The sequence below is a fragment of the Chlorocebus sabaeus genome, chromosome 12 (genome assembly GCF_047675955.1).
Source record: "Chlorocebus sabaeus isolate Y175 chromosome 12, mChlSab1.0.hap1, whole genome shotgun sequence".
NCBI classification, from domain to species: domain Eukaryota; kingdom Metazoa; phylum Chordata; class Mammalia; order Primates; family Cercopithecidae; genus Chlorocebus; species Chlorocebus sabaeus.
The window spans coordinates 104,954,539-104,982,451 of record NC_132915.1 but is presented as its reverse complement, the minus strand read 5'-3'; the positions used below and the strand labels follow the sequence as shown (position 1 = coordinate 104,982,451).

The 27,913-nt window shown below is 54.1% G+C and overlaps 1 protein-coding gene and 2 long non-coding RNA genes across 4 annotated transcripts; all 3 read right to left on the bottom strand.

The window, feature by feature from the left end:
- Window positions 1-204: 204 nt before the first annotated feature.
- Window positions 205-27,859, bottom strand: LOC119622760 (uncharacterized). Of its 2 annotated transcripts, none has more exons than XR_005239326.2 (3): window positions 26,251-27,852; window positions 21,800-21,917; window positions 205-541 (listed from the first exon to the last, which is right to left on the bottom strand). It is a non-coding gene; the product is annotated as an uncharacterized lncRNA (long non-coding RNA). The 2 variants fall into 2 exon arrangements; XR_012094889.1 differs by lacking the exon at window positions 205-541 and adding an exon at window positions 8,460-12,463 and having other exon boundaries at window positions 26,251-27,859.
- Window positions 3,724-5,381, bottom strand: LOC140712993 (uncharacterized). Its single transcript, XR_012094890.1, has 2 exons — window positions 4,167-5,381; window positions 3,724-3,849 (listed from the first exon to the last, which is right to left on the bottom strand). It is a non-coding gene; the product is annotated as an uncharacterized lncRNA (long non-coding RNA).
- LOC119622759 (uncharacterized) lies at window positions 24,152-25,292 on the bottom strand. Its single transcript, XM_073022006.1, is given in 2 exon segments — window positions 24,152-24,834; window positions 24,836-25,292. Coding segments are annotated over 2 exon segments (603 nt in total). The 5' UTR covers window positions 25,211-25,292; the 3' UTR covers window positions 24,152-24,606.
- Window positions 27,860-27,913: the final 54 nt, after the last annotated feature.

The window sequence follows — 27,913 nt, the reverse complement described above, 5'->3', positions numbered from 1 at the left end:
TCCTGCCCCACCAGCTCCGACGAGGTGTGTCTCCCACCTGTCTCCAGTTCCCACTGGCTCCACGGAATGGCAGCCCTGGCTGCACCTCCCCACTGCAGCCAGTGTGATGGCAGTGGCCACTCCGGATGGGCCCCCAGTGCCATCAGAAGCACAAAGAGAAAAGTGATTGACAAATGCAGCCTCAGTAAGGTGTGGGGCAGGATAAAGCAGTCTAACATACATTTAATTGGCATTTCCAAGGAGAAAAGAGAGAGAACAAGACAGAAAAAAAATTATACTGAAAATATTCCAAGGTTGATTGAAAAGAGAAAAATTAATCTACAGATTCAGAAAGTTCAGTGAGTCCCAGCCAGAATAAATGCAAAGAAAGTCCTATTTAGACACATCATGGGCAGACTACTGAAAATCAAAGAGAGAGAATGTGGAAAGCAGCTGGCATGAGTGGGGTGGGAGGAGACAATTATACATAGGAAAACAATGCTGGAAAAGACTACAGACTTCTCACCAAAACAATGCAAGTCAGCAAACAATGGAACAGCATCTGAAAAGTGATGAAAGAATAAATCTGTTAACTCTGAATGGTATCAGTGAAAATATCTCTCAAAATGGAAAAATAAAACCATTTGGGGATAAATAAAACGGAGGATTTGTGGCCAGCAGTCCAAAAGACTGTTTTTCTTTTCTTAAATTCTCTAAAAATTAATCCACCATTTAAAGCAAAAATAACAATGCATTCTGGGATCTATAAGACATATAGAAATAAAGTATATGACCACAATAACACAAAAGGCTGGAAAAAATGTGATTGCATTCCATATATATATACACATACACACACACACACACACATATATACGCACACACACATATATATACATATGAAATTTTATTGATTGATTGAGACAGAGTTTCACTCTTGTTGCCCAGGTTGGGGTGCAAGGGCATGATCTCGGCTCACCACAATCTCTGCCTCCTGGGTTCAAGCAACTCTCCTGCCTCAGCCTCCCAAGTAGCTGGGTTTACAGGCAAGAGCCACCACACCTGGCTAATTTTGTATTTTTAGTAGAGACGGGGTTTCTCCATGTTGGTCAGGCTGGTCTCAAACTCCCAACCTCAGGTGATCCACCAGCCTTGGCCTCCCAAAGTTCTGGGGTTATGGGCGTGAGCCACCACATCCAGCCCTGGCATTATATTTTTGTGAAGTTCTTGCATTATACATGAAGTGATGTACTATTATTGGACAGTAGACTAGATATTGAAGAATGCACATTGTAACCTCCACTACAGCAAACAAAAATATAAAGAGGCGTAGCTAAAAAGTAAGTAGAGAAGATGGAATAAAATGTTTTATAAAGTCTCTGGCTGGGCGCAGTGGCTCAAGCCTGTAATCCCAGCACTTTGGGAGGCCGAGACGGGTGGATCACGAGGTCAGGAGATCGAAACCATCCTTGCTAACCCGGTGAAACCCCGTCTCTACTAAAAAATACAAAAAAACTAGCCGGACGAGGTGGCGGGCGCCTGTAGTCCCAGCTGCTCAGCAGGCTGAGGCAGGAGAATGGTGTGAACCCGGGAGGCGGAGCTTGCAGTGAGCTGAGATCACGCCACTGCACTCCAGCCTGGGCGACAGAGCGAGACTCCGTCTCAAAAAAAAAAAAAAAAAAAAGAAAGAAAGACATAACCTGGAATATTCACATCGACATTATTCATGATAGCCCTAAACTGGAAAGAATCTGAATATCCTCCAGCTTTAGAACAGATAGAGAAATTATAGACTATTCATTTGTACAGTGGATGACTGATGAGCTTTAAGAATAAACAAACCATACACAACAATATAGATGAATCTACAACCATAATGTGCAAAATAGTTCACTTATATAAAGGGTAAAAACAGGTGAAACTACTCCATGGTGTTAGAAATAGGGGTAGAGGTTACCCTCATGCGGGAGGAGGGTTAGTGATAGGGGATTTGGAAGAGGAGAAGCCCAATGGACTGAACACCTGAGCTGGAAACAGCAATTTGTTCCTCAAAGTTCTGAACCCGACTGTTGTCCAGCATGGAGTCTGTCTGGAGTGGCCAGATGTGGGGCCTCTCACAGGGGAATGAGAAGTGCCCCTCAGGGTCCCATGACCCCCTTTCCTTGCCCACACAACCACCAACTGGCAAGTGGTAACCCAGGACCTGTAGCCCCCACTGGGCTGACATACAGCATAATGCAAGCTTCTCCTGTTCCAGGTCCTGGACACTGCTTTGCCCCACGCATACAGTCCCCTGACCAAAAGCCTGGTGCTCTGGCTTGACTAGAGGGAGCTAGGCTCCAGGAATAAATAAGGAGCTGGGCTTCCATGCTAGAGAACAAGAGCTTCTCCGGGACAAGGGGCTTCCTCTGAAGCTCTGGGGCACTGGGAGATTTAATGGGCAGACCTCTGGCCTCAGCTTCCAGGGAAGGGGAGGATGTGGGCCAACACGAGGTGGCTACACTGGCCACAAGCTGATGACCCCAGCCAGCCTCAGGATGTCTCAGCTCTAGGCATGGTTTTTCGTTTTGTTTTGTCTTGTTTCGTTTTTTTTTTTTTTTTGAGACGGAGTCTTGCTCTGTCGCCCAGGCTGGAGTGCAGTGGCTGGATCTCAGCTCACTGCAAGCTCCGCCTCCCGGGTTTACACCATTCTCCTGCCTCAGCCTCCCGAGTAGCTGGGACTACAGACGCTCGCCACCTCGCCCGGCTATTTTTTTGTATTTTTTAGTAGAGATGGGGTTTCACCGAGTTAGCCAGGATGGTCTTGATCTCCTGACCTCGTGATCCGCCCGTCTCAGCCTCCCAAAGTGCTGGGATTACAGGTTTGAGCCACCGCGCCTGGCCTCTTGTTTTGTTTTTGAGATGGCACCTCACTCTGTCACCCAGGCTGGAGTGAAGTGGCACGATCATGGCTCCCTGCAATCTCCACCTCCTGGGTTCAAGCTATTCTCCTGCCTCAGCCTCCTGAGTAGCTGAGAGTACAGGTGTGCGCCACCATGCCCAGCTAATTTTTGTATTTTTAGTAGAGACAGGGTTTCACCATATTAGCCAGGCTGGTCTCGAACTCCTGACCTCAAGTGATCTGCCTGCCTCAGCCTCCCAATTGCAGGGATTACAGGCTTGAGCCACCACGCCCGGCCTAGGCATGGTTTTGACAATCTCTCTGTGCCCTGGCTCCTTCTCCAACTCCTCTTTGGAGGATGCAAAGGAGGAGGAGTCATTTCACTGTTTTCTGAAAAGTAGACATATAACCTACATGCAACTGCCAGGTGATAAGGGCCCCATCTGTCTGGCATGACGTCGGTGGTCCACAAAGGCTGATTAGATGCATGCCCAGCTCTGGGCTGTACACTGTGTGGGTGGCTAACTGGGGCCTCCCCACAGAGCTCACAGGTGTGAGGGAAAGCAGGACTCTTAGAACATGCCAGAGTTTTCGCTGAAGAAGCCTCCAGTGTGGGCCAGGCACTGTGCTCAGTGCTTTGATGCCCAGTCTCATTTAATTCTCACCATTTACAGACAAGAATTCAGCCAAGATCCTTTTCAATCTAGTCTGGCAGTATCTGCCTTTCAATGGCAGTGCCTAGTCCTTTCACACATAATATACATTTTGTTAGGGGTGGGTTTAAGTCTTATCCTCTTACTATTTGTTATCTATTTGTCTCCTCTCTTTTGTTCCTCCTTTATTGCCTTCTATTTGGTTGAGACTTTATTTTTTTTTTGTTTTTTTTTGTTTTTTTGAGATGGAGTCTCGCTCTGTTGCCCAGGCTGGAGTGCAGTGGCCGGATCTCAGCTCACTGCAAGCTCCGCCTCCCAAAGTTCATATGTTAAGACCTAATTGGGGCCGGGCGCGGTGGCTCAAGCCTGTAATCCCAGCACTTTGGGAGGCCGAGATGGGCGGATCACGAGGTCAGGAGATCGAGACCATCCTGGCTAACACGGTGAAACCCCGTCTCTACTAAAAACACAAAAAACTAGCCGGGCGAAGTGGCGGGCGCCTGTAGTCCCAGCTACTCGGGAGGCTGAGGCAGGAGAATGGCGTAAACCCGGGAGGCGGAGCTTGCAGTGAGCTGAGATCCGGCCATTGCACTCCAGCCCGGGCGACAGAGCAAGACTCCGTCTCCAAAAAAAAAAAAAAAAAAAAAAAAGACCTAATTGGCTGGGTGCGGCGGCTCGCGTCTCTAATCCCAGCACTTTGGGAGGCCGAGGCGGGCGGATCACGAGGTCAGGAGTTCGAGACCAGCCTGACCAACATGGTGAAACCCTGTCTCTACTAAAAATACGAAAATTAGCAGGGTGTGGTGGTGCCCAGCTACTCGGGAGGCTGAGACAGGATAATCACTTGAACCTAGGAGGCAGAGGTAGCAGTGAGCCAAGATCACACCACTGCACTCCAGCCTGGGTGACAGAGCGAGAGTCCATCTCAAAAAAAAAAAAAAAAAAAAAGACCTAAGTGATGGTGTTAGAAGGTGGGGATCTTTGAAAGGTGATTAGGTCATGAGGGCTTTATCCTTGTGAATTGGATTACAGCCCTTATAAAAGAGGTTCCAGGGAACTGTCTTCCCCCTTCCACCATGTGAGGATACAGCAGGAAGGTGCCATGTTTGAAGCAGGGAATGGGCCCAGGCACCGGATCTACTGCTGCCTTGATCTTGAACTTACTTCCCAGCCTCCAGAACTGTGAGCAATAAATTCTGCTGTTTATAAATTTCCCAGTCTAAGGTATTTTGTGACAGTATCCTGAACTGACCAAGACACCCCCATGAGTCATGAAGCTAGCAGCTTTTTGTGTATTTGTTGGCCTCCTAAGTATTCTTGTTATGAAGTACTTCAATGCAAACCCTCCCCCATTTTTCTCTTGAATTATCTGCCTTTTTCTTTTTGATTTGTAGGAGTTCTTTATATATAGTGGGAAAAAATCATTTGGGATGTGTGTGTGTGCGCGCACACGCAAATGCATGCATGCACGTGTTTAAAAGGCCAATCTTCTCTGTCCCACAAATTCAGAACACCACAGTGGTTGGGCCATAATTGCACTGTGGGTGGTGGCAGGGTTTCAAACAAAAGGCATAATAACATGTCACATAAAATTAATCTGATTTGAATTGATTTTGTACGTGATGGGTCAATTTGTCTTGGTTTTATGCTTGTATATGAACTACAAGGAGTTTATAACTCATTTTATGCTTGCACATGTTTAAGTAACACACAATAAAAATCATTTAAGGCAACAGTGAGGGCCCATGAGATGCCCTTCTTCTCTTGGTAAGTAGGAGGAGATTCTCAAAACACAAATTCAATCTGTGACTCCCCTGCTTCACGCATCTCAAACGATCCCTTTTTTTTTGCCTAGGATGGAGACGAGATTCCTTCCCCTGGCAGCTGGCCTCGTCAGATCTGCTCCCCTGCGCTGTTCACTGAAGCTGCCGCCTCTTTCTGGGCATGGTCTCTCCATGTCTTCTCTCTCCACGTAAGCCCTCAGCTCCTGTTTTGGAGCAGCTGCTGCTCCGACCACCCCTTTTGCTTAGACTTAGCTCCATCATCCCTTCTCTGGGAAGCTCCCACTATGGCCTCTGAAACCACCAGCCCAGCTGGGCACTTTGCTTCTTTGCATCATCTCAGCTGAGATTTTTAATTTATTTGTGGGATCCTCCCCTCCCAAACAATAAGTTCTGTGAAGACAGAGATAGTATTTTTTTCTCCTCACCTTATTTATTTATTTATTTGAGACAGAGTCTCACTCTGTTGCCTAGGCCAGAGTGCAGAGGTGCAGTCTCGGTCCACTGCAGCCTCCACCTCCCAGGTTCAAGCCATTCGCCTGCTCAGCCTCCTGAGTAGCTGGGACTACAGATATGCACCATCACGCCAGACTAATTTTTGTATTTTTAGTAGAGACGGAGTTTTGCCACGCTGGCCAGGCTGGTCTCGAACTCCTGACCACTGGTATTCCACCCGCCTCAGCCACTCAAAGTGCTGGAATTACAGGCATGAGCCACTGCGCCCAGCCTTCTCCTCACCTTTTTCTCCAGTGTCCACTCCAGCATGCAGTATTTGCTAAGTGGTCAGTAAATGTTTGTTGAATGACTTACTAACCTGAGCTTGTGTAACTCTCTCACTGTCTTGATGCTGAAAGGCAGAGAGGGCCCAAGGTCACATGTAGGGAAGGGCCAAAGGCAGGACTGGAGCCCAGCAATTCTTGTTCAACCACATGGAATAGGAAGTAAAGTCCTCTTTGGCCAGCAGCAGAGGAGCCAGGTCCCCCTTGTCATCATCCTGGAAGACCCTAAAGGATCATCTAGGCCAATTCTTTCATTCTTCAAATGGGGCATCTAAGAACTGAAGAGGGGACAGGGATTGTCTAGAGTCACACTGTGAAGGTGACCTGGAAGTTCCGCTAGAGAACACAACAGATTCTATCCTGTAGAAACACAATGGGTTCTACCCAGATTGCTGGACACTCAACATTCTTTTTTAATTAAACTAAATTAATTAATTATTTTTTGAGTGCAATGGTATGATCTCAGCTCACTGAAACTTCCACCTCTCATGTTCAAGCAATTCTCCTGCCTCAGCCTCCCGAGTAGCTGGGACTACAGGTGTGTGCCACCACACCCAGCTAATTTTTATATTTTTAGTAGAGTCGGGGTTTCACCACATTGGCCAGGCTGGTCTTGAACTCTTGGCCTCAAGCAATTCACCTGCGTCAGTCTCCCAAAGGGCTGGGATTTCAGGCATGAGCCACTGGGAAGGGCTCTGACACTCAACATTCTTTTCTTTTTTTTTGAGACGGAGTCTCGCTCTGTTGCCCAGGCTGGAGTGCAGTGGCACAATCTCAGCTCACTGCAAGCTCTGCTTCCCGGGTTCACGCCATTCTCCTGCCTTCCCGAGTAGCTGGGACCACAGGGGCCCGCCACCACGCCCGCCTAACTTTTGGTATTTTTAGTAGAGACGGGGTTTCACCGCGTTAGCCAGAATGGTCTCGATCTCCTGACCTCGTCATCCGCCCGTCTCAGCCTCCCAAAGTGTTGGGATTACAGGCGTGAGCCACCGCGCCCGGCCTCACTCAACATTCTTTCCAGTATCCCCAACTCTCCTGGAGGTGAAGGACCAAGGGGGTGGGGGCGTGGCTCTCAGACTCCAGACTGACAGACTAATATTGAGGCTGGGCTGGGACTGGAACCGAGATTTCCCAGCCTGTGGCCAATGGATGACAAGGGCCTTCCTTATTCTCCTCCAGACCCTCTTCTGGAGCCCCACTAGGGAATTCCTGTCCTTGGAAAAGTGGGAGAGGACGAGAACATTCTGGAATAAAGACTGGAGACATTCAGAGTGATGCAAGAAGTACAGTTCACAGCAGAGGAAAACTCCAGCAGCCAGGCAATTGCCCGCTGGTCCCTGACCTGGTCTAGGTGGTTGTGGGGGAAGGGGAGCTAACTACAGTGACTCACTTAACCCTTTCTGGGCAGAGAAAGATAACATTTTTTAATTGAAAAAATTTTTTAATTGGCTGGGCGTGGTGGCTCAAGCCTGTAATCCCAGCACTTTGGGAGGCTGAGACGGGTGGATCACGATGTCAGGAGATCGAGACCATCCTGGCTAACACGGTGAAACCCCGTCTCTACTAAAAAAAAAAAATACAAAAAAAAACTAGCCGGCGAGGTGGTGGGCGCCTGTAGTCCCAGCTACTTGGGAGGCTGAGGCAGGAGAATGGTGTAAATCCGGGAGGCGGAGCTTGCAGTGAGCTGAGATCCGGCCACTACACTCCAGCCTGGGCGACAGAGCGAGACTTCATCTCAAAAAAAAAAAAAAAAAAAAAAAATTTAAATTAAAAAACATTTTTTTGACGGCTCCTTGTGAAGCAGGGCTACCCCACAGGCCGTTTGCTTAGAGTGGCCTTAATTGAAATTTTTGTTATGATCATTGTAGATTCCTGTACAGTTATAAGAAATAAAACAGAGAGGCTGGGCGCGGTGGCTCACGCCTGTAATCCCAGCACTTTGGGAGGCCGAGGCAGGTGGATCACCCAAGGTCGGGAGTTCGAGACCAGCCTGCCCAACATGGAGAAACCCCGTCTCTACTAAAAATTCAAAATTAGCCAGGCATGGTGGCTCATGCCTGAGGCAAGAGAATCACTTGAATCCGGGAGATAGAGGTTGAGGGAAGCTGAGATTGTGCTATTGCACTCCAGCCTGGGCAATAAGAGGGAAACTCTGAAAGAAAAGAAAGAAAGGAAAGGAAGGAAGGAAGGAAGGAAGGAAGGAAGGAAGGAAGGAAGGAAGGAAGGAGGAAAGAAGGAAAGAAAGAAAGAAAAAGAAAGAAAAGAAAGAAAGAAAGAAAAGAAAAGAAAGAAAGAAAGAAAAGAAAGAGAAAGAAAGAAAAGAAAGAAAGAAAGAAAGAGAAAGAAAGAAAGAAAGAAAGAAGGAAAGAGAAAGAAAGAAAGAAAAAGAAAGAAAGAAAGAGGGAGGGAGGGAGGGAGGAAGATCCCAGGTACCTGCCTTCACTCAGTTTCCCCAAAGGTAACATCTCACAGAACTACTGGACGCCATCACAACTGGGGTGTGACTGCTCTTGCTCAGGTTTCCCCGGTTTTCCTTATACTCGTGCGTGTGTATTTACTTCTGTGCAATTTTATCGCAGGCTGAGGCACTCGGATCACCTGAGCTCAGGAGTTTGGGACCAGCCTGGGCAACATGGTGGAACCCTGTCTCTACAAAAACCACAAAAATTAGCCAGGCACGGTGGCACATGCCTGTAGCCCCAGCTTCTTGGGGTCTGAGATGGGAGGCTCACTTGAGCCCAGGAGGTGGAGGTTGCAGTAAGTCGAGATTGTACCACTGCACTGCAGCCTGGGTGACAGGGTGAGACCCTGTCTCAAAAACAAAAACAAACAAGTAAACAGAATGAGAGAATGCAACCTTTTGGGATTGGCTCTTCCCCTCAGCAGACACCACTTTTCTTGAGCACCTTGATCTCATAGTCCCAGGGACGGCTTCTGTTATTCCCATTTCATAGCTGAGCAAACTGCTCCCACCCCCACCCCCCAGAGCCAGTGCTCATGATGGCTGACTTGGGAAGCATCTCCTCCGGGAGAGGAGGGCAGGGGGTTGGGTGGAGGGCTGGGGCTGGAGCCTTCCCCAGCCCTGCTGAGACCCAGCTCCCTCTTCTGCAGCCTGTCTCGGAGTGGGGTCTCCTTTGTGCCTCCCACCACTCCCCAGGCCCGTCTCTTCCCTCAACAGAGAGGCCGTGAATGGGGGCCGCCGGGGGCCGAATCTGCTGATCCGAGGCCCAGCTTTGCCACAGAGAGGCTGTGTGACTAGCACGGTGGCCCCATCCTCTGAGCCTCAGGATCCCCTTGGGTAAAACAGGGGGAAGGGTCACACCCTGCAAACCCATGAAGATGCAATGAGGCGATGTGCGAGGCGCAGTCAGCAAAGTGCCAGGCGCAGAGTGAGCCCCCAGCACACGCCGCCGCGGAGAGCCGCCCGCAGCCCCATTTGGCAATGAATTATGTATGGCCTTCTGGCAGCCCTGCGTGTGGGGCTGCAAGCTCCCTCTGCTCCCCGCCCCCCCCCCCACGCTTCTCTCTCCTGTGAGGGGCGCAGGCTCCCCGGGGGGGCGGGCAGTGTTCTTTGTCTCTCCTGCAGGGACCCCCTACCAGCTTCCCAAGGCTGGTGCCTCAGTGCCCAGGATGCCCATTTCACAGGCTGGAGAACCAAGGGTTGGTATCGCTCAGGGTCTTTTTCAACAGATACTAATAACAATAATAGAGCACCACCAATAACAATAATAATCACCATCGTACCTGCTGGGGTGTGTGGGGGTGTGTGTGTGTGTGTGTGCGCGCACCAGACACCTTTAACAGAAAATCCTTCATCCAACATAAACGCCCGCCTGTGCAGGCACTGTCGAGGTGTTGGGGGCACAGCCCACAACAGAACAAAGTCTTCCCCTCACAGAGCTCAGGTGCTACTGTCGGAGAGCAGGAAATTAATAAATGAGTAATTGATGCCATAAAATGTCAGGTGACAGAGGCTACGCAGGAAGAGGAATGAGACGGGGTGGTCAGGGAAAGCCTCTGTGAGGAGGTAGCATTTGGGCAGTGCCCTGAAGGAGGTGAGGAAGCCCTCTCAGGAGGTATCGGGACGAATGTTCCAGACCAAAGGAACAGCCAGTCCAAAGGGCCTGGGGTGGGACCTGTGCCTGTGCCAGGCTCACCAGTGCAATGGGAGGCATCAGATTCTCCGAACAGCCGTGGGAGGTGCATACCACCATTGCCCCATTGTAGGGATGAGAAAACTGAGATTCAGAGCCTATTTAGAATCTTTCCTCGTCTGCTTTGCAACAGTCGCATAAATGTGTTTGGTTGTGGGTGTCAGGAAATATGTGATGTGTATCACATCATCTTTCTTTTTTTGGGGAGGGAGAATGAACTCTTGCTTTGTCGCCCGGACTGGAGTGCAGTGGCTCGATCTTGGCTCACTGCAACCTCAGCCTCCCCGGTTCAAGGAATTCTCCTGCCTCAGCCTCCCAAGTAGCTGGGATTACAGGCATGCACCACCACACCCAGCTAAGTTTTTTTTTTTGTAGTTTTTTGTATTTTTAGTAGAGACAGGGTTTCACCATCTTGGCCAGACTGGTCTCGAACTCCTGACCTCAGGTGATCCACCCACCTCGTCCTCCCAAAGTGCTGGGATTACAGGCGTGAGCCACTGCACCTGGCCCCATCTTTGTAAAACTGGGAAAATTCTGAGTTCTGGAACCATCTGCCCAGGGATTTGGGGTCAGGGATGGTGGGCCTGTCTGATCCTAGTCTTTGCCATGGTTATGATTGTGGCATCCCTGCCTGTCTTCTATCACGTGCCTCAGCCTGTTTTTCTTTTCCTTTGCCAGGCTGCAAGCCCCTGATATCAGACTAACAGGAGCACAGCATTTCATGGTCTAAAGACACTACGTTAGGGTGAAATTTTGTTCTTCTATCTTCCCCCCTTGCACGGAGAGGACCCTCATTCCTATCCCCACCCTCGCCTCACTGTACCAGGCACAGGCAGAGCCCAGGTGCTGCCTCTGCTTGTCTGCAGTTGCCGACAAGGCCTGTGCTGTGCATTCGGCAAGTCTGGAGAATTGAAGACCCAGGCCCTTGGCCATATCACCGCAATGCAGGCCCAGAGGTGGCAGGCGGGAGCTCATCGATGAATCTGCCAGTGTCGGTCCCAGAGCGGACCCTAGAGGTGTTCAGGCGTGGACTCGCACTATCTGACATTTCCATCGATGGCCTGCATGAGGAATGAACGGTGAACATCCTCTTTCCTTTTTCAGCTGGGGGTGGAGGGTGTGAGCCAGCTCACCGAGAGGAAACCAGTTACAGAATCAGAATGACTCAGGCTGGGCTCTGTCTGTGGTGCGTGTCTGCAGTCTCAGCTGCTCTGGAGGCTGAGGCAGGAGAACTGCTTTAGTCCAGGAGTTCGAGGCTGCAGTGTGCTATGATCATGCCTGTAAGTAGCCACTGCACTCCAGCCCGGGTAACACAGTGAGACCTCGCTTCTAAAATACAAAAACAAAATGACTCACTGTAAGGGCAGGGTGGCCAGAAATCAGGGACTGGGATCCTGTTGGGGAAGAAAAATTACGGAGCAGCAGCCTCCTCCCAGCCTTCCTGCCTCCAAGTTTGCCCATCTAATCCATCTTACGGAGCTTCCAGCTTAATCGTTCCAATTAATCCTCCTTCCTGAGCCAGCAAACCTTCCATGTTGCTCCTACTTGCTTCCAAAGGTAGTTCAGTCCCTGGCCCCAGTGTCTTTCCTGGGTGTCCTCCTCCTTCCGGAGCACACCAGGCTGCCCACCGGTTGAAAGCCTTTGTCTGGCCGGGTGCAGTGGCTCACGCCTATAATCCCAGCACTTTGGGATGCCAAGGCTGACAATCACCTGAGGTCAGGAGTTTGACACCAACCTGGCCAACATGGTGAAACTCTGTCTCTACTAAAAATACAAAAATTGGCCGGGCGTGGTGGCTCACGCCTATAATCCCAGCACTTTGGGAGGCCGAGGCAGGCAGATCACGAGGTCAGGAAATCGAGACCATCCTGGCTAACACAGTGAAACCCCGTCTCCACTAAAAAAAATACAAAAAATTAGCCGAGTGTGGTGGCGGGCGCCTATAGTTCCAGCTACTTGGGAGACTGAGGCAGGACAATGGCGTGAACATGGGAGGCGGAGCTTGCAGTGAGCCAAGATCGCGCCACTGCACTCCAGCCTGGGCGACAGAGCAAGACTCCGTCTCAAAAAAAAAAACCTAAAAAAAAACCTAACAGGGCCTGGTGGCACACACGTCTGTAATCCCAGCTATTTGGGAGGCTGAGGCAGGAGAATCGCTTGAACCTGGGAGGAGGAGGTTGCAGTGAGCCGAGATCATGCCACTGCACTCCAGCCTGGCGACAGAGCAAGATTCCGTCTGGAAAAAAAAAGAAAAGAAAGCCTTTGTCCATGCTGTTCTCTGTGTCTGGAACAGCATCACACTTGCAGGCCACATCCACATCAGAGGAGACTCTTTTTACAACTCTTGAGGGCCTCTCCAGTCCTCCGGCCCCACTCCATTCCACACCCTCTCAGTCAACACAGCCCCACTTGCCTGGACTCTCAGAGCGGTCTCCCAATAGGCCTCCCTGCCTGGGGATAAGTCCCAGCTCTCAACCTGGCACTCAACGGCCTTCCTGATCAGCTGGGCTCCAGCCCTGTGATTCCCACCCACTGTTTGACCTGACACAGCTGCTTCAGTTTCTCTAGTTCTTCTAGATTATCCCATTCTCTCACTTCGAGACCTTCTTATGTGCGGATTTCCTCTTCCTGGAACACTTTTCTCTCCCCTCTTGGCCCGCCTAACTTTTACTCATCTGTCAGGAAGCCATGTTGATTCCACCTCCTCTAGGAAGCCCTCTTGGATTTAGGGTCCCTCCTGTTGGCTCCCAGAGGTCCCATATTCCTTGCATCATCACAGTTTCTCCTCCAGATTGAAGCTGGCTGCTTTGCCAGTCTCCTCTAGGCCATGGTCTCCTGAGGACAGAGCCGCACCCACATTGGCCTCCATCTCCCCCAGCTTGATCGGGGCAGGAGGTGCCCAAGCAAGCCCAGAAGGAAGGAGTGGGAAATGGTCCCACACGTGTATTAAGCTCCCACTCCATGGTGAGTCCAGTCCAGTAGCCTGGATTGCTCGGCCTTTCGGACATGGAGTTACGTCACCATCTGGTCACAGCCTGCAGCCCCAGGCTCTTCTCTTTTCATCTATATAATGGGGATAACCCTGGATCTTAACAGCCTTGTGAGATGCAAGTAAACACTAGATGCCAAGGGCTCATCCCAGTCCCGGGTAGATGATTTTAAGTATTTCGTGTTCCTATCATCAGTCGTTATTGGAGCTCTGGAGTCAACCTCTGTGGCTTCAAATCTTGGCTTCTCCTCTCCTGGCTGGGTGACTTTGGGCAAGTTACTTAACCCCTCTGTGTCTCAGTTTCCTCATCTGTAAAACGGAACTAATCATAAACTTATTCTGTCTCTCAGGGTCCTGGAGAGGATGACATCAATTGATATGCATGCAGAGTTTGCACAGCGCTTGATGCAAGGAAAGGGCCGGGCAAATGCTGGCTGTTGTTGTTATTATATCGGGGTCACCCTGAGCATCTGATACCAGTGAAGAGACTCTGGCTTCTGGGGAATCTTCCAGAGCTGCAGATCTGAGCCGGGCAGGAGGAACTCTTAGACCTTGTGAAGCCTGAATTCCTGTCCCCTGAAGCTCTTAAAACCATTCCATTCATGTCTGCTGGTCAGTGTCACCAGGAAGTGCTTCCTTGTATCTGTCCGAAGTCTTTTCTGCGTTGATTTCTCTGGGTTCCCTTCCAGGTCAGATAGGAAGATGAGGGAAGGAGCCTTAAGGCTGTTTCAACTATCGATCCCAGAACTTCCCAGATCAGGCCGGAAGCCAGCAATGTGAGTCTCTGGCTCCTGGGGGGGCCAAGAGCTGGGAGGGGAGGGTTTGCCAGGCTCAGTCTCCTTCGAAGGTCTCCCAGCCACAGACAGATGCAAAACCACCTTTGTTCCCTGAATTTCAGGCTGTGGGAGGGAATGGGGCCAGTGCCTGGGGTGAGGCTGGGGAGGGAGGAAGAGATGCAAGGATTGAAAATTCGAGGGAGGCCTAGAGCAGGAGGGAGGCAGGACAGGGCACCCTGGGCAGCCAGAGAGGGGCAGGGGTGTGGGAAATGGAGGGCGCAGAGCAGGGGCCAGCAGGGCTGGGAATAGGAGCCTCGGGGAGGCCGGCGAGGCGCGGAGAGGGAGGCCTCATACCAGACACTGTCTAGACGCAGCAATTATTGTCAGCTCGGAACACCCAGGCTCTGCCGGTTCAGCTGAAAGGGAGCTTAACAAAGAAGCAAGGGAGGAAGAAAGCAGGGAGAAAAGCCGGCTCCTGGCCTGTCGGGTTCTTTCTCTGCCTTGGCCACCCCTCTTTGTGTTCCACCAGCCCTGCGGGGGGGACCCCAATGTGAAAGCACAGCTCAGAGATGCCTAATGGGGACATGGCTCCTCCTGGACCCAGGGGGCTTGGCCAGGATCACTGTGTGGGTTTTTGGGAGGGAGAGGAGGGTGCTCTGGGCTGCTTCCTGCACGTGTATTTCTTTATATGGAGGCAGTGAGAACCGAATTCCCAGGGAGACAGCAGGCCCGAGAGTTTGAATTGCGATTCCCCCACCTTCCTGCTGTATATATAGCTCTGGGCTGACTACAGATTTCTCTGAGCCTTGGTCTTCTCGTCTGCAAAACAGGAAAAAGAACACTGCCTGGGCCAGGCGCGGTGGCTCACGCCTGTAATCCTAGTACTTTGGGAGGCTGAGACAGGCGGATCACTTGACGTCAGGAGTTTGAGACCAGCCTGGACAACACAGTGAAACCCTATCTCTAATAAAAATACAAAAAATCGGCTGGGCACGGTGACTCACGCCTGTAATCCCAGCACTTTGGGTGACTGAGTCAGGCAAATCACCTGAAGTCGGGAGTTCGAGACCAGCCTGACCAACATGGAGAAACCACATCTCTACTAAAAATACAGAATTAGCCGGGCGTGGTGGCACATGCCTGTAATTCCAGCTACTCAGGAGGCTGAGGCAGGAGAATTGCTTGAACCTGGAAGGCAGAGGTTACGGTGAGTTGAGATGGCGCCATTACACTCTACCCTGGGCAACAAGAGTGAAACTCCATCTCAGAAAAAGAAAAAAAATTAGCTGGGCATGGTGGCGTGCACCTGTAATCCCAGTCACTTGGGAGGTTGAGGTATTAGAATGGCTTGAACCTGGGAGGCAGAGGTTGCAGTGAGCTGAGATTGCGTCATTGCACTCCAGCCTGGGTGACGGAGCAAGACTCTGTCTCAAATAAATAAATAAATAAATAAATAAATAAATAAATAAAAGCACTGGCCCACGGTTAGATCGTGGTAAGTCTAATTATCTTCCATCTTGGCGAACTCATGCCCTTATACTGTTGGGGACATTTCGGGGCCCCAAGGGACCCAGGACAGGCTACTTCCTTAACTAAGGGGCTTACTTCCATTGTTTCTCTGCCCCTGAGGACAGAGGAACCATTATTATCATCCCCATTTTGCAGGTGAAGAAACTGAGGCAGACAGAGGCCAAAGACACTTGCCAGTCAGCAACGGGTTTGGATTCAGCTTTGTCCCTTAACTGTGACTTTCTGTTGCACTGCTGGGGGTGGGAATGCCATCGTCTTGTGTGGTCCGGGAGTCGCAGGTAGGTTCGGAGCCACGGAGGATCGGAGCCCCTTGTCCTCTATGTGTGGATTCAGTACTTCCTTTTTTCCTCTTTGCTTCCATCCCAGGGAGAGTCCTTCCTGTGCTGGATGGGACCTTCCAGGTCCTAAGTTTTTGTGGCTGCAGAGTCAGCTTAGAGCCATTGGGCCAAACTCAACAGACCCACAGACAAACTGTGGCACACGCTCTCAGGCTCAGGGCTCTGCGTGGCCTTTTTCTCTCTCCTCCTCTCCCTGGCATTTTTTGCAATTTCTGGGACTTTGGGTTCCTCTCTGGCGTCCACTTTCTCTGGGCCTCCCAGGGTCTCTGTGACTGTCTAGACCTTCATCCTCCTCCCACAGCCCAGGCCACTACCCTAGCCACTGTCTGAAACTGACCTCGGCTGAGCCACTAATCCTGGTATTACAGGCAGCTCCAAGCTCAGGAACCCCAAGCTCCATCCTGTGAGAGGACAGACAGGTCCTGGATGCTGCACGGGTGGCCCTGGACGCTGCCTTCCAGTCACTGGGCTCCTTGGGAAGGGGCTCAGATGCTGCTCCAGGGTTCCAGAGTGACCAGGGTTGGGGGTGGATTTTCAGAGCAGCAGCCTAGGCCCTCCTCCATCCATCATTTCCGGGTCTGGCCTGGCTGGGCCATTCCCTGGTCCTGGAGAGGTTGGAGGTGTCCTACGGTTGTGCCTCAAGTGGAGCGCAGGGCACTTAGTGCAAAGGACACTCACTCAGTCTCACACACACTCACTCACACTTATACACTCATGCACACTCACATATACACTCACACACACATACACACTCTCATACACTCACACACACATTCATATACACACATACACACTCTCACACACACACTCATACACTCACACACACATTCATATACACACTCATACACACACACTCTCACACTCACTCTCATACTCTTACACTCACTCTCACACACACATGCTGTCCTAGAGCTAGGGTCCTGCCACCTGTCCCAGTGACACTCCCCCCACCAGCCTGGGTCCCCGGCTGCTGGGCACCATGATTGTGTCTAGAGCTGGAAGCTCCCTTCCCCTCCCCCACTCCCACACACCCGTAGCCGTCCACTGCCTGCAGATCCAGGGCAGGCTTGTCTGTTTGCATCAGAGGGCCACCTCTCTGGAAGATTCCGGCATGTCCCACCATACCACATGTGGTTCTCTTTGCCTGTCTCCTCTCTGTGCCTTTGCTCAAGCTGTTCCTCCCTCTGGCACACTGTTCCTGGCTGCCCCCACCATGTCCCAAAACAAATGCCTGGTCTCCCATGAACCTGCTCCCCCATGCTGTCCTCTGCCTCGGGGACAGCACCAGCAACCACCCACTGCACATGCCAGGGCACAAGGAGCCTCCCCAACCCCTCCTTGGCCTCCTTCACCCTCTAGCCATGCCACACCATGCCCTGTCCCCTGTACCTCCCACACTGTCTCAGCCGGCTGCCACCATCTCCCCTGGATCTCAGTGCGACACTCCCAACTGGCTTCTGTGTCCACTCTTGTCTCTACTATTCTGAGTAAGCTTTGGCAATCTAGTCTCTTTTCTCTATAAAACCCTTCCCAAGCTTCCGGCCACCATAAGACAAGGGCTGGTCTCAGGCCAAATGTCCCCCTCCCTGCCTCTGGTCATACTGATCCCCTCTCAAGCTCTTAGGTCTGTGGCCTGGGGGTCCCCATCCAGACCACCCCTGTCCCTTTCGCCTCCACCAGTCTCTCCTCCCCTCATCAGCCACCCTGGTCCTCAGGCACCCTCTTCCGGGAGGTCTTCTGTGACCTCTGCGGAGGCCAGGCCCAGGGGACCAGCGCTCCCTGCCCGCTACCCCCTTGTCATTCTTTAATGCCTTATTCATCACGATTTGTGCAGCTACCATCTCTCCTGCAGGACTGCTCTGTGGGGGCCTGGCTGTGGCTGTCTTGTTTGTGACTGTGCCCCCAGCACCCTTGTGGGGCCCTCTGTGGGTTTGGTTTTCAGCCTGGCTCCACCCAGAGGCAGGAAAAAGGGAGCCCCAGTCCCTCCCACCCTCTCCTCCAGGAAACCCTCCCTGAAGAGACCCTGGGGTATCAGGGGAGGCCTCCTTGCCCCTCCCCTAGGGCTCCCAAGCCCTGTGTCCCAGTGGTCACCCCAAGGGCAAGGACATATTGGCTGGAGAGCCCCCAGGACAGGGCTGCAGCTGCCTTGTGCCTTCCACTCCCCCAAGCCCAGTGCCCCTGGGGCCTGGTTGATGAGGCTGGAGGGCTGCTCTCAGCTGGGGCACCAGGAGGCCAGGATGGAGCCCCACAGAGCCCCAGGGGTACGGGAAAGGTGGCAGTGCCCGCTCGGCATCCATTCCTCCTCCCCAAGCCCTGCCAGCTGGCTTCTCCAGCTCCAACTGGGCTCTGCCTTTCTCTCTCCCTCCATCACCCCGCTGGCTCCCCTCCTTCTCCCCTCCTCTCCTGCTCTCTTTCCCGTTCCCTCCCCTCTCCCCATTCCCCTTCCCGGACCTCCCCCGCCCCCACTTCTCTCCTCTCCTCTCCTCTCTTTTCCTCTCCTCTTTTCTCTGAGTCCTTCTCCCTCGCCTCCTTCCTTTCTTCTTCCTGGGTTAAAAATAATCAACTTTCTGGGAAGCAGCAGCTCCTGCTGAGCCGCCCTCCCCACACTCGGGAGCCCCTGAGAATAGCTTTCTGCGGTTCTCCACTCGAGCCCCTCCCCTCCCCTCGCCGCCTCCCCGCGAGCTGACTAATAAGCCCGGCCGCGCGGTGCCAGCTCGGCTGGAAAGGCGTTAACCGCTTCGTGCCCGGACCGCGCGAACGGGGCGGACGGGCTCTCTGCAGGCCCGCGGGGAGGGGTGGCGGGAGAGGCGGCCCCGGGACACAGCTCAGGACGAAGCCCTGAGCGGCACGCGGTAGGCCCTCGATTCTTACTGGCGGTGGGATGAATGTTGACCTCTGACCGCCACGCCGGCAGGTCCTGCTGCTGGTGCAGCTGGCAGAGCTTGGTGGCATCGGTGGGCGCGCCAGGTGCGATACCCAGGGGATGGGTCCGGGCCACATGGAGGGCGCGGCTGGGCCGGTGAGGCTCCCTCCCTGTGGCCCGGGGGACTTCTAGGTCCCTGGCACTGGGCACTGCCTGAGGGGAACCGGGGCTGGGACCGTTAAAGTTCGGGCCAAGGGCAAGGAAGGGCTGAAAACTGTCCTGGGATCCAAGGACGTCCACAGCTGGTAGGGCCTTTAGCGATCACCCACTCTCCTTGCAGAAAGGGAAACTGAGGTCCAGAAGGTGTGACTGAGGCCGGGACGTCTCTCGGTTCCTGTCCCAGACTAAGGGATGCCCGCGGCCCTGGAGCCTTTCAGTTCGGGCGTTTCTGCAGGGGTAAGGTTGTGGGAGGGGCGGGGTACATCAAGGTCAAAGGTGAGAAGTAGGTGGGGAGAGAAGAAGCGCGGAGCTCTGCTGGGTCCCCGCCAGTCCCGCCCACTCCGCGTGGTCTCGGCATTACCTCATCGCGGCGCGCTCTCATTGGCTAGTTCCCCCCTTGAAGGACGGCCCAATGCGGCGGAGCCCCTTAACCCTTTCCGCCCTGCGGACTCTGCCCTGGCCATGCCACCTGCCTCCGCGGCCCCCAAGCGGCTTTCAGGTGCTGGAGGGCCACGGAGAACAGGGAAAGGTAATGTGGGAGCCGTCTCGAGGCCAGAGAGTACAGTGGTTAGAGCACAGGTCAGACAACTACGTCTTGGGCCCCTGCCCCGCCGCCGGCTGTGTGACCTTGGGGACTGGCTTCACCTCGCTGAGCCTCCGCTAGTTTGCTTAGCTGTAAACAGAGGTGAATGATGTAACTCCTGCCCTTCCCAATCCTTCCCGGTGTACTTGCCAAGTGCCAGGCACACGTGGGCTCTGCGTTCCATTCCACCTTGTCTCCTCACTGCAAGAGGTACAGTTATTATTATGGGTTTTCCGAGGAGGAAACAGGGCTCAGAGCAGCAAAGCTGCCTCCCAAGGTCACCCATCAAGAAAGTCACAGAGCTGGGATTTGATCCCGAGTTTCGAGTTCTGAGCTGTACTCCTCCCCAGGGCAAGATTCTGCTTCTGCTGGGAGGCGCTGCTTCTAGGAGCTCTCCATCTCTCCCGAAGGAGGGACAGGACTCATACCCAGCTGGTCAGCTCGTGACACATGCCACTGTGGCCAAATAAAACCAGTGACAAGCTGGAAAGCCCAGGACCTCCAGGGACAAGGGACAGGAAGAAGGGTGAGGGCAGGGAGGGGCTGGAGTTGAACCCTCTAACGGGGAGGCAGGAGGACCCTCAGATAAAGGCAGGGGGCTGGACTGAGTCCTGTGAGGGTGCATGGAGTAGGAAGCTCTGAAGAAGCCTGCAGGATCCCCTGGGAGTCAGCCTGCTGGTTAGGGGTCAGCCCAGGGAGGCGGCTTCTCTCTGGGCAGCACCAGGGGTCAGCCTGGGGCAGGAGTGCAAGCTGAGGCCCACATACCACATGTCTAGGTATTTACACGTTATAAATCAAGCTAACAAACTGCTAAATAAAATACGTTCTGTTGCCCGGTACGGCGGCTCACGCCTGTAATCCCATCACTTTGGGAGGCCGAGGTGGGCAAATCACCTGAGGTTGGGAGTTCGAGACCAGCCTGACCAACATGGAGAAACCCCCGTCTCTACTAAAAATACAAAATTAGCTGGGCATGGTGGTGCATGCCTGTAATCCCAGCTACTCGGGAGGCTGAGGCAGGAGAATCGCTTGAACCAGGGAGGTGGAGGTTGCAGTGAGCCAAGATTGCACCACTTCACTCCAGCCTGGGCAACAAAAGCGAAACTCTGTCTTGAAAAAAAAAAAAAAGGTTCTGTCCTCCTTCCTTGACAAATACACCTTCATAAGGACAAACACACCTGGAAGGCTGGGTTTGTGTTTAGAATTCTCAGGCTCCTCGGAGACCGGAGACCGCAGGAGGAGCTATAGCAGGTGGGAAGCCAGCCTCAGCCTCTGGCCTCTCCAGCTTCACACTCTTCTTTTCTTTTTGCCCCAGGTATTGTTATTTTCCCTGAGGGGTTGTGCATGCTCAGGTGTAGGCACTCCAGGCCGTAAGCACATGTTCTGTCCACACCCCCTGCCAACAGCCACCTCCTGGACACTCCTGGGGCTTAGGGGTGCCCAAACGGGTGGCTCAGACAACCCTCAGGAGAATGCACCCGGGACGCAGGCTGAGGTCATTGAACAGGGAATTCCAGGGCCCCAGATGCCGGATCTGGGCCCATGGCTTCAGCTGGAAATGCCTCCCTGGTCCAGGAGTGCTGCTCTCGAAAGCACAGGGCTCAAGTCTGTGGGCCGAGGGCCCCAGGGTGCTGCAGCAGCTGGGGTGGTCAGAGCTGGACATGGGGTCTCCCTCCCTCCTTGAGCTTGCTCTTGACCATCACCTCCAGTCATGTACCCCCGCCCCAGCCCCATCCCCCATGCCCCAGCCAAATGCCAACCCTGGGGAGCTTCCCACTTCAATGAGTCAGTTCCCTTTACCCTGCCCCCACTGCCCCCCACCCTTATCCCCCTTATCCGGCTGCTCCACGCCCTACCTGCTCCCTGGGCTCCTAGCCCCAACTATCTGCCTACCCACCCACCCCCCTCTGCCACCCTAACCTCCTATCTGCCCTCCTCAGGTCAGCCAGTTAGATCTTTCTAAAATGCAAAGATGCAGGCTTTGGGCTTCCTTCCCTCTCTAACCAGCGCTGGTTCCCGGGCTGTCTACATATCATTCCCCAGGCTCTGGATGTCCCTCCTCTCTTCCCTTCTCCTCTCCTTGGGTTCTGAGCTGTAGCCATTTGGGCCTTCTCTCCAGTTCAGTTTTGTGTCATTTCTGCCTCATGGTCTTCATGCGCACTACCCCCTCTACCTGGAACCATGTTTTCTGCTCTTTGTCCCTGGCTCCCCAGACCAGCAGAAACCACATGGCGATGAGCACATGGAGTTGTCAGTTTCCAGTGTGTTTCCTACCTGGCCTGTAGGCAACAGGAGGGCAGGTTGGGTCAGTGCTGTTCGCTGCTCCATCTTCGGTGTCTGGCACAGAGCAGATGTCACTGAAGTTTCATGAGTCACATGCACCTGCACTGGGCTTGAAATCAAGAGACCATGGCAGCTAATGTCTATTGTATGCTCACTGTGTCCCGGGCTCTGCTTTTAAGCATATTATATGTATTAGTTCGCTTATTTCTCACAACAGACTTAGAAATAGGAATGATTACTATCTCCACTCTACAGAATGAGGACACTAAGGCACAGAGAAGTTCAGAGACTTAGACTCACAGCTGCCCAGTGACAGACCCCGATTTGAACCCAGGCCGTGGAGTTCCAATGCTGAACCACGTCTTCCCGTCTAGCCCCAGCTGGGCCAAGGCCTTGCTGTGGGTCCCTGGGCACCAGTGTCTCCACTTCTCTCAGCTGCAGCTTTTCTTTTCTTTCTTTTTTTTTTTTTTTTTTTTTGAGACGGAGTCTTGCTCTGTCGCCCAGGCTGGAGTGCAGTGGCCGGATCTCAGCTCACTGCAAGCTCCGCCTCCCGGGTTCACGCCATTCTCCTGCCTCAGCCTCCCGAGTAGCTGGGACTACAGGCGCCTGCCACCTCGCCCGGCTAGTTTTTTGTAGTTTTTAGTAGAGACGGGGTTTCACCGTGTTAGGCAGGATGGTCTCAATCTCCTGACCTCGTGATCCACCCGTCTCGGCCTCCCAAAGTGCTGGGATTACAGGCTTGAGCCACCGCGCCCGGCTCTTTTTTTTTTTTTATAGACGGAGTTTCGCTCTTTTTGCTAAGGCTGGAGTGCAATGGCGTGATCTTGGCTCACTGCAACCTCTGCCTCCCGGGTTCAAGTAATTCTCCTGCCTCAGCCTCCTGAGTAGCTGGGATTACAGGCATGTGCCACCACACCTGGCTAATTTTGTATTTTTTTAGTAGAGACGGGGTTTCTCCATGTTGGCCAGGCTGGTCTCGAACTCCAGACCTCAGGTGATCTGCCTGCCTTGGCCTCCCAAAGTGCTGGGATTACAGGCGTGAGCCACTGTGTCTGGCTCTGAGCTGCAGCTTTTCTGTGTGCAGTGGGGGGTTGGCCACAGTGGTGATCCCTGAGGTCCCTTCCAGCTCTGACAGCCTGGCAGCTCCTCTGATGATCCATCCTTCAGGGAGCCAAGGACTCCCTGTGGAGGTCCTGCAGGGATGCCCGAGAGTTGGGTGGCTGGGAAACAGCTTGCCGTGATTTAGGCTGCAGACCTGAGTACCTGGCCAGGGACCCAGTCGTCCCCAGCAGTCTTGTCATCGTGACCCGCCTTCTTCTTGTAGGAACCCAGGCTGGGCTATGTAAATGAACTGAGCTGAACTGCCCGGTGCTGGGGTTCAGGAAGAGACTGGAGGCTGGAAGTTTAGGAGGCCGAGTACTGCAGTTGGGTTGGGGGACAGTACTTGGGGCAGGGTTGAGCTTGGGTCCCCACACCAAGAGCTTCACAGTCATCTCACAGACCCTTCAGCGACAGTCCTGAGGGCTGTCCATTTTTTAGAAGAGGACATGACAGGGAGGCATGGGGGGGATAGTGACCTGGCCAAGGTCACACAGCAAGGAGTCTGGATTTGGTTCTTAACCACTCTGCCCCCAGCCTTGGGCAAAGGTGTTCAGTGTAGATGGGAGAGTAAACAGAGAAGTTCTAGAAGGGGTCAGGCGCAGTGGCTCACACCTGTAATCCCAGCACAGTGGGAGGCCCAGGTGGGCAGATCACCTGAGGTCGGGAGTTCGACACCAGCCTGGCCAACATGGTGAAACCCCGTCTCTACTAAAAATATAAAAATTAGCCAGGCATGGTGGTGTTTGCCTGTAATCCCAGCTACTTGGGAGACTGAGGCAGGAGAATTGCTTGAACCCAGGAGGTGGAGGTTACCATGAGCCGAGGTTGCGCCACTGCGCTCCAGCCTGGGCTATAGAACAAGACTCCGTCTTGGGGGAAAAAAAAAAAAAAAAAGTTCTGGAAGATACTCTGGGACATGCATATGGGTCCATGTGTTTATACCCATGAGCATGGGTACTCCCTTGCTCCCCATCCCAGCACCTCTCCTTGCCCACCTCTGTCTCACTGCCTTTGTTTATTCGCCTGTGGTCACTGTGGACTCTGCTAGACCCTGAGCCTGTGAGGGCAGCGGCTGTCTTCCTGTTCCCTGCACACTAGCACGTGACTCAAGCACAGGCAGGAGGAAGGCGGATGGAAACACAAGCGCAGCCCGTGGCTGTTCCACCGTGTCCAGTCCCTTCCCTCCTCGGGCCTCTGTTTCTCATCTCTGCATATGCGGTAAAGTGCCTCATCCTTAGTCCAGGCTCAGGTGAGCCGCTGGGTTCCTGCTGGGCCATGGGAAGGGTTCCAACACCCAAAGGGCAGGGAGGATGAGGGCAGGCGGCTCAGCTGCCCTCCCTCCTTCCCGGGGCCTGCCACCTCCCCTCTGTTTTCTCCTGATTCTGGTCACCCACCAGGAGGGGCTCAATGTCCTGCTCAGCGAGTTCCCTTAACAGGCTGGGCAGCCAGGGGGGTGCTCGGCTGGACTGGAGGAGCCGATGTGAGCCCAGGCCACCCATGGAGGCTCCCCCTGAAGAGAGGGAACAGACAACCCAGCCACTTGTCAGGAACCCGGACCAAATACCCCACCCCCAAGGCTCGACACTAAGTGTTCCAGGGGCCTGGTTTGCAGGAAGGGCAGCAGGATGCTCACTTGGGGGCGGAACACTCACCTGAGGGAGGAACTGTACCTGCTCAGACTTGGGTTACCCACAAACTCAGCCCAGCAGGAGTCTGCCGGCCGCTCTAACAATGTCCACTGTGACGCTGCTGGGATTCTGCAAGGTGCTTTTAGTGTTAGCCCATTTTACAGAGAAGAAAGTTGAGGCTCCAGACAGACATGAGCTTAAGCCCCTGGCCCAGTTCAAGTCACCAACCATTCCAGAGGCCAGGGCCTGGGGCGGGGTATGTGGCACCCCAAAGCCCAGGTGAGGGTGACCTGAGGGTGGAAGTCTGGGCCTGGAGAGGCAATAGAGGGAGTGAGGACGGCTCCTGCCAGAAACAGGGGAGGGGTGTTTGAGACCTTGAAGGAGGTGGGACTGTGACCGTGGTGACCGTGGGAGGGGTCCAGGTCCAAGCAATAACTGGGAGAGACTTGGTGCAGGGCCCTGAGCTGAAATGGAGGAAAATGGAGATGGACTGGTCCCTGCCCTCAATGGGGGGTAAATGCCAAGGGTGGAGGCAGGAGCCCAGAGGAGGGCACCAGGCCAACCCAGACATGAGCTTTGTGGTGTGCGTGTGTTTACTGTGTGGCCAGAAGACGTGAGGAGTGTGTCAAATGGTCTGTGTGATGTTGTGGTGGGGGGATAAGTGTATCAGCATATGGAGTGTGAGTGTGTGTCTGTGTGTGCATGCACACCCGCTAGAGCATGCACTTTTGTGCCTGTGATCTGTGTCATGCAGTGTGTCCGTGCCTGTGTGGGATGTGGTCCCTGTGATGTGGAGCGTGTATGCTGGTGTGTGTGTGTGTTGTGGGGTGGTGCTAACTGGGACACTCTTCAGGGGAAGAGCCTAGCTCGGATAGAGGTGGAGGAGTTAACCAGGAAAACGGGAGAGGAACCAGCACGTGCAAAGGCCTGGAGGCATGAAGAGGGAGCCTGCAGCACTAGAGGACTTGAAAGTGGTCCAGTGAGGCTGGGGACAGGGAGGGAGAGGCAGGGCCTGGGAGGGACAGGGCAGGCCTTCCCCCACCAGTTTGAGTTCCATTAGCTTGAGGGTGTGTACAGCCAAGAGGGATGGAGGGGCTGAGAGGAGGCCAAGCCACCACTGACCAGGTGGAGGGGTGGGGGTGAGCCTGGACCGGGCAGGTGCTGGGTGGAGGTGGGGGAGTGAGAGCCAGAGCTTTCAACCAAGCCTCAGGGAGGCTGCAGGGCCTGGGATCCCAGACCTGAGCCTGATTCCTGCTCAGCCCAAGAGCTGTAGCCAGAAGGTTCTTAGTTTCCCCTCAGTAAACTGGGACTCAGGAGATTTCTGGAGCACTTGTTCTGTATAACTGGGCAAGGGCTGGGCAGGCATTTCCAGCATGAACACGTCTTCCCAGGCCCACTGGTTGGAGGGCACCGAGGGGTGAGGGTGACCTGAGGGTGAAGTCTGGGCCTGGAGAGGCCATAGAGGGAGTGAGGACAGCCCCTGCCAGAAACAGGGGAGGGGTGTTTGAGACCTTGAAAGGTGGGACCGTGACGGTGGTGACCGTGGAAGGGGTCCGGGTCCGGGTCCCACGGGGGGGTCAGAGGAAAGGAGCCGGACGCAGGAGCCAGAATTTGAACCCAGGTGGTCTGACTCCAAGAGGGCCCCCTCACCTGACTTCAACAGTGACCTTAGCGGCTTCAACAGTGACCCCAGTAGTGACAATAGTGACTCACCTGCCCCATGGACTTGAAACTGCGATGGTTGTGCTCTCCTTTGACCCTGTATCCTGGGGGACTCCACACGGTTATTATATTGTTACTGCGCCTTTTTAGAGATGAGAAAACTGTGGCCAGAAGCAGAGTGGCCTGACCAGGGCTCCAGCGCCCCAGTCCTGCGGCAGATGATGTGGGGCAGTTTTCTCAGCACAGGCTGGAAAGCTCTCTTAGGTAACACGTGGAAGGCAGCGTGCGACCCGGCAGAAAGGATTGTAATTCCGGGTGGCTGTACGACCTTGGACGGTCCTTTTCCCATCTCTGGGCCTCGATTTACCCAACTGTACAATTCGCCCCGTGAGTCTAGGAAGATTCGCTGAGTGTCTGCCAACTGGCAGATGAGGAAACCGAAGGTCAGAGTTGAAAGCACAGAGTTGCCTCAGGTCAGGCGGCCGGCACAAGGTGGCGCCGGCTTCGAAGCCGGATTCCGAGGGCTAGCCCTGCCCTCGGCCCCCAGCGGTGTTGTCCTGCCCCCAGGGGGCAGCGGCGCGGGGCCGTTCCAGGCCCTGCCAGCCTGACGTCAGGCCCGGCCGGCGGGGCCTCGCTCTGCACAAACAGACGCCGCAGGCCAGCGTCGGGGCCGGGGGCGGCGATGACTCAGGGCCCCGAGACGGGCCGGGAAGCGGAAAGTTGTGTGCAGATGACATCAGCCGGCCGCGAGGGCGGGAGGGGGCCGGCTCCGGGAAACGGCGGCCTGGCGGGCGGCCCGGCAAGGGATAGGGCGCGTAGGGGCGGCCGCGGGGCGGGGGCGGGAACACCGGGACGGGACGCTGGGAACCACGAAAAATGTCCCCCTTCCCGCCCGCCCCGGACCCAGGCCCCGGAGCCCGGCCCCGCTTTTCGCCGGCAAGGAGCGGGCTCCACCCGCCTGCAAAGACGCCGCGCTCCCCCGCGCTCCGGAGGCAGCCGCATCCATCCTGCTGCGTGCCTGCATTTTAATTACCGCCGCATTAATATTCATGAGCCAGGACTCGAGGGGGACCGCGGGCTGTCATTTCCCTCGCCAGCCCTCCCCCCACCGCACCCCTCTTCCTGGGCTGAGTCTTGGGCTTTTTTCTTCCCGTTCCCAACCCCGCTCGCACCAACCGTTGGTGCTCAGCAGATTTGGGGGAGCGGGGTGGTGTGTGAGCATGAGTGTGAGCGAGTGTGAGTGGGGAGGGCGCAGGGTGGGGGCCGAGTGTGAGTCTGTGCCTACGTCTGTGTGCCTGTGCGTACGTGCCTATGCGTGCCTGTGTGTCTGTCGGCAGTCCCAGGGCCGTGTGTGCTCTCTGATGTCTCTGTGGGGCTTGGAGAAGGGCCAAAGCCTGTCCAAGTTAGCAGGGCCTGACTGTACAAATGGGGAAACTAAGGCCTGGAGAGAGGCTGGGCCTTGTCCAAAGCCACCCCATAGGTCAGCAGCACAGGGGAGCGGGAGACCAGGGCCTTACGTTTGGCAGGCTCTGCTCCCCGCTCTCCCCTGCTGTTGTTTGTAACAATGGCAGACAGGATGTGCTGAGCGGGCACCTCTTATATGTCCTTCCCGGCAAACCTGTGCAGCATGTGGTCCTATCCATGGGCCGTGCAGACAGGGAAACTGAGGCAACTGGTCCAGCCAATGAGGGGTGAACTGGTACCCAGAAGTGTC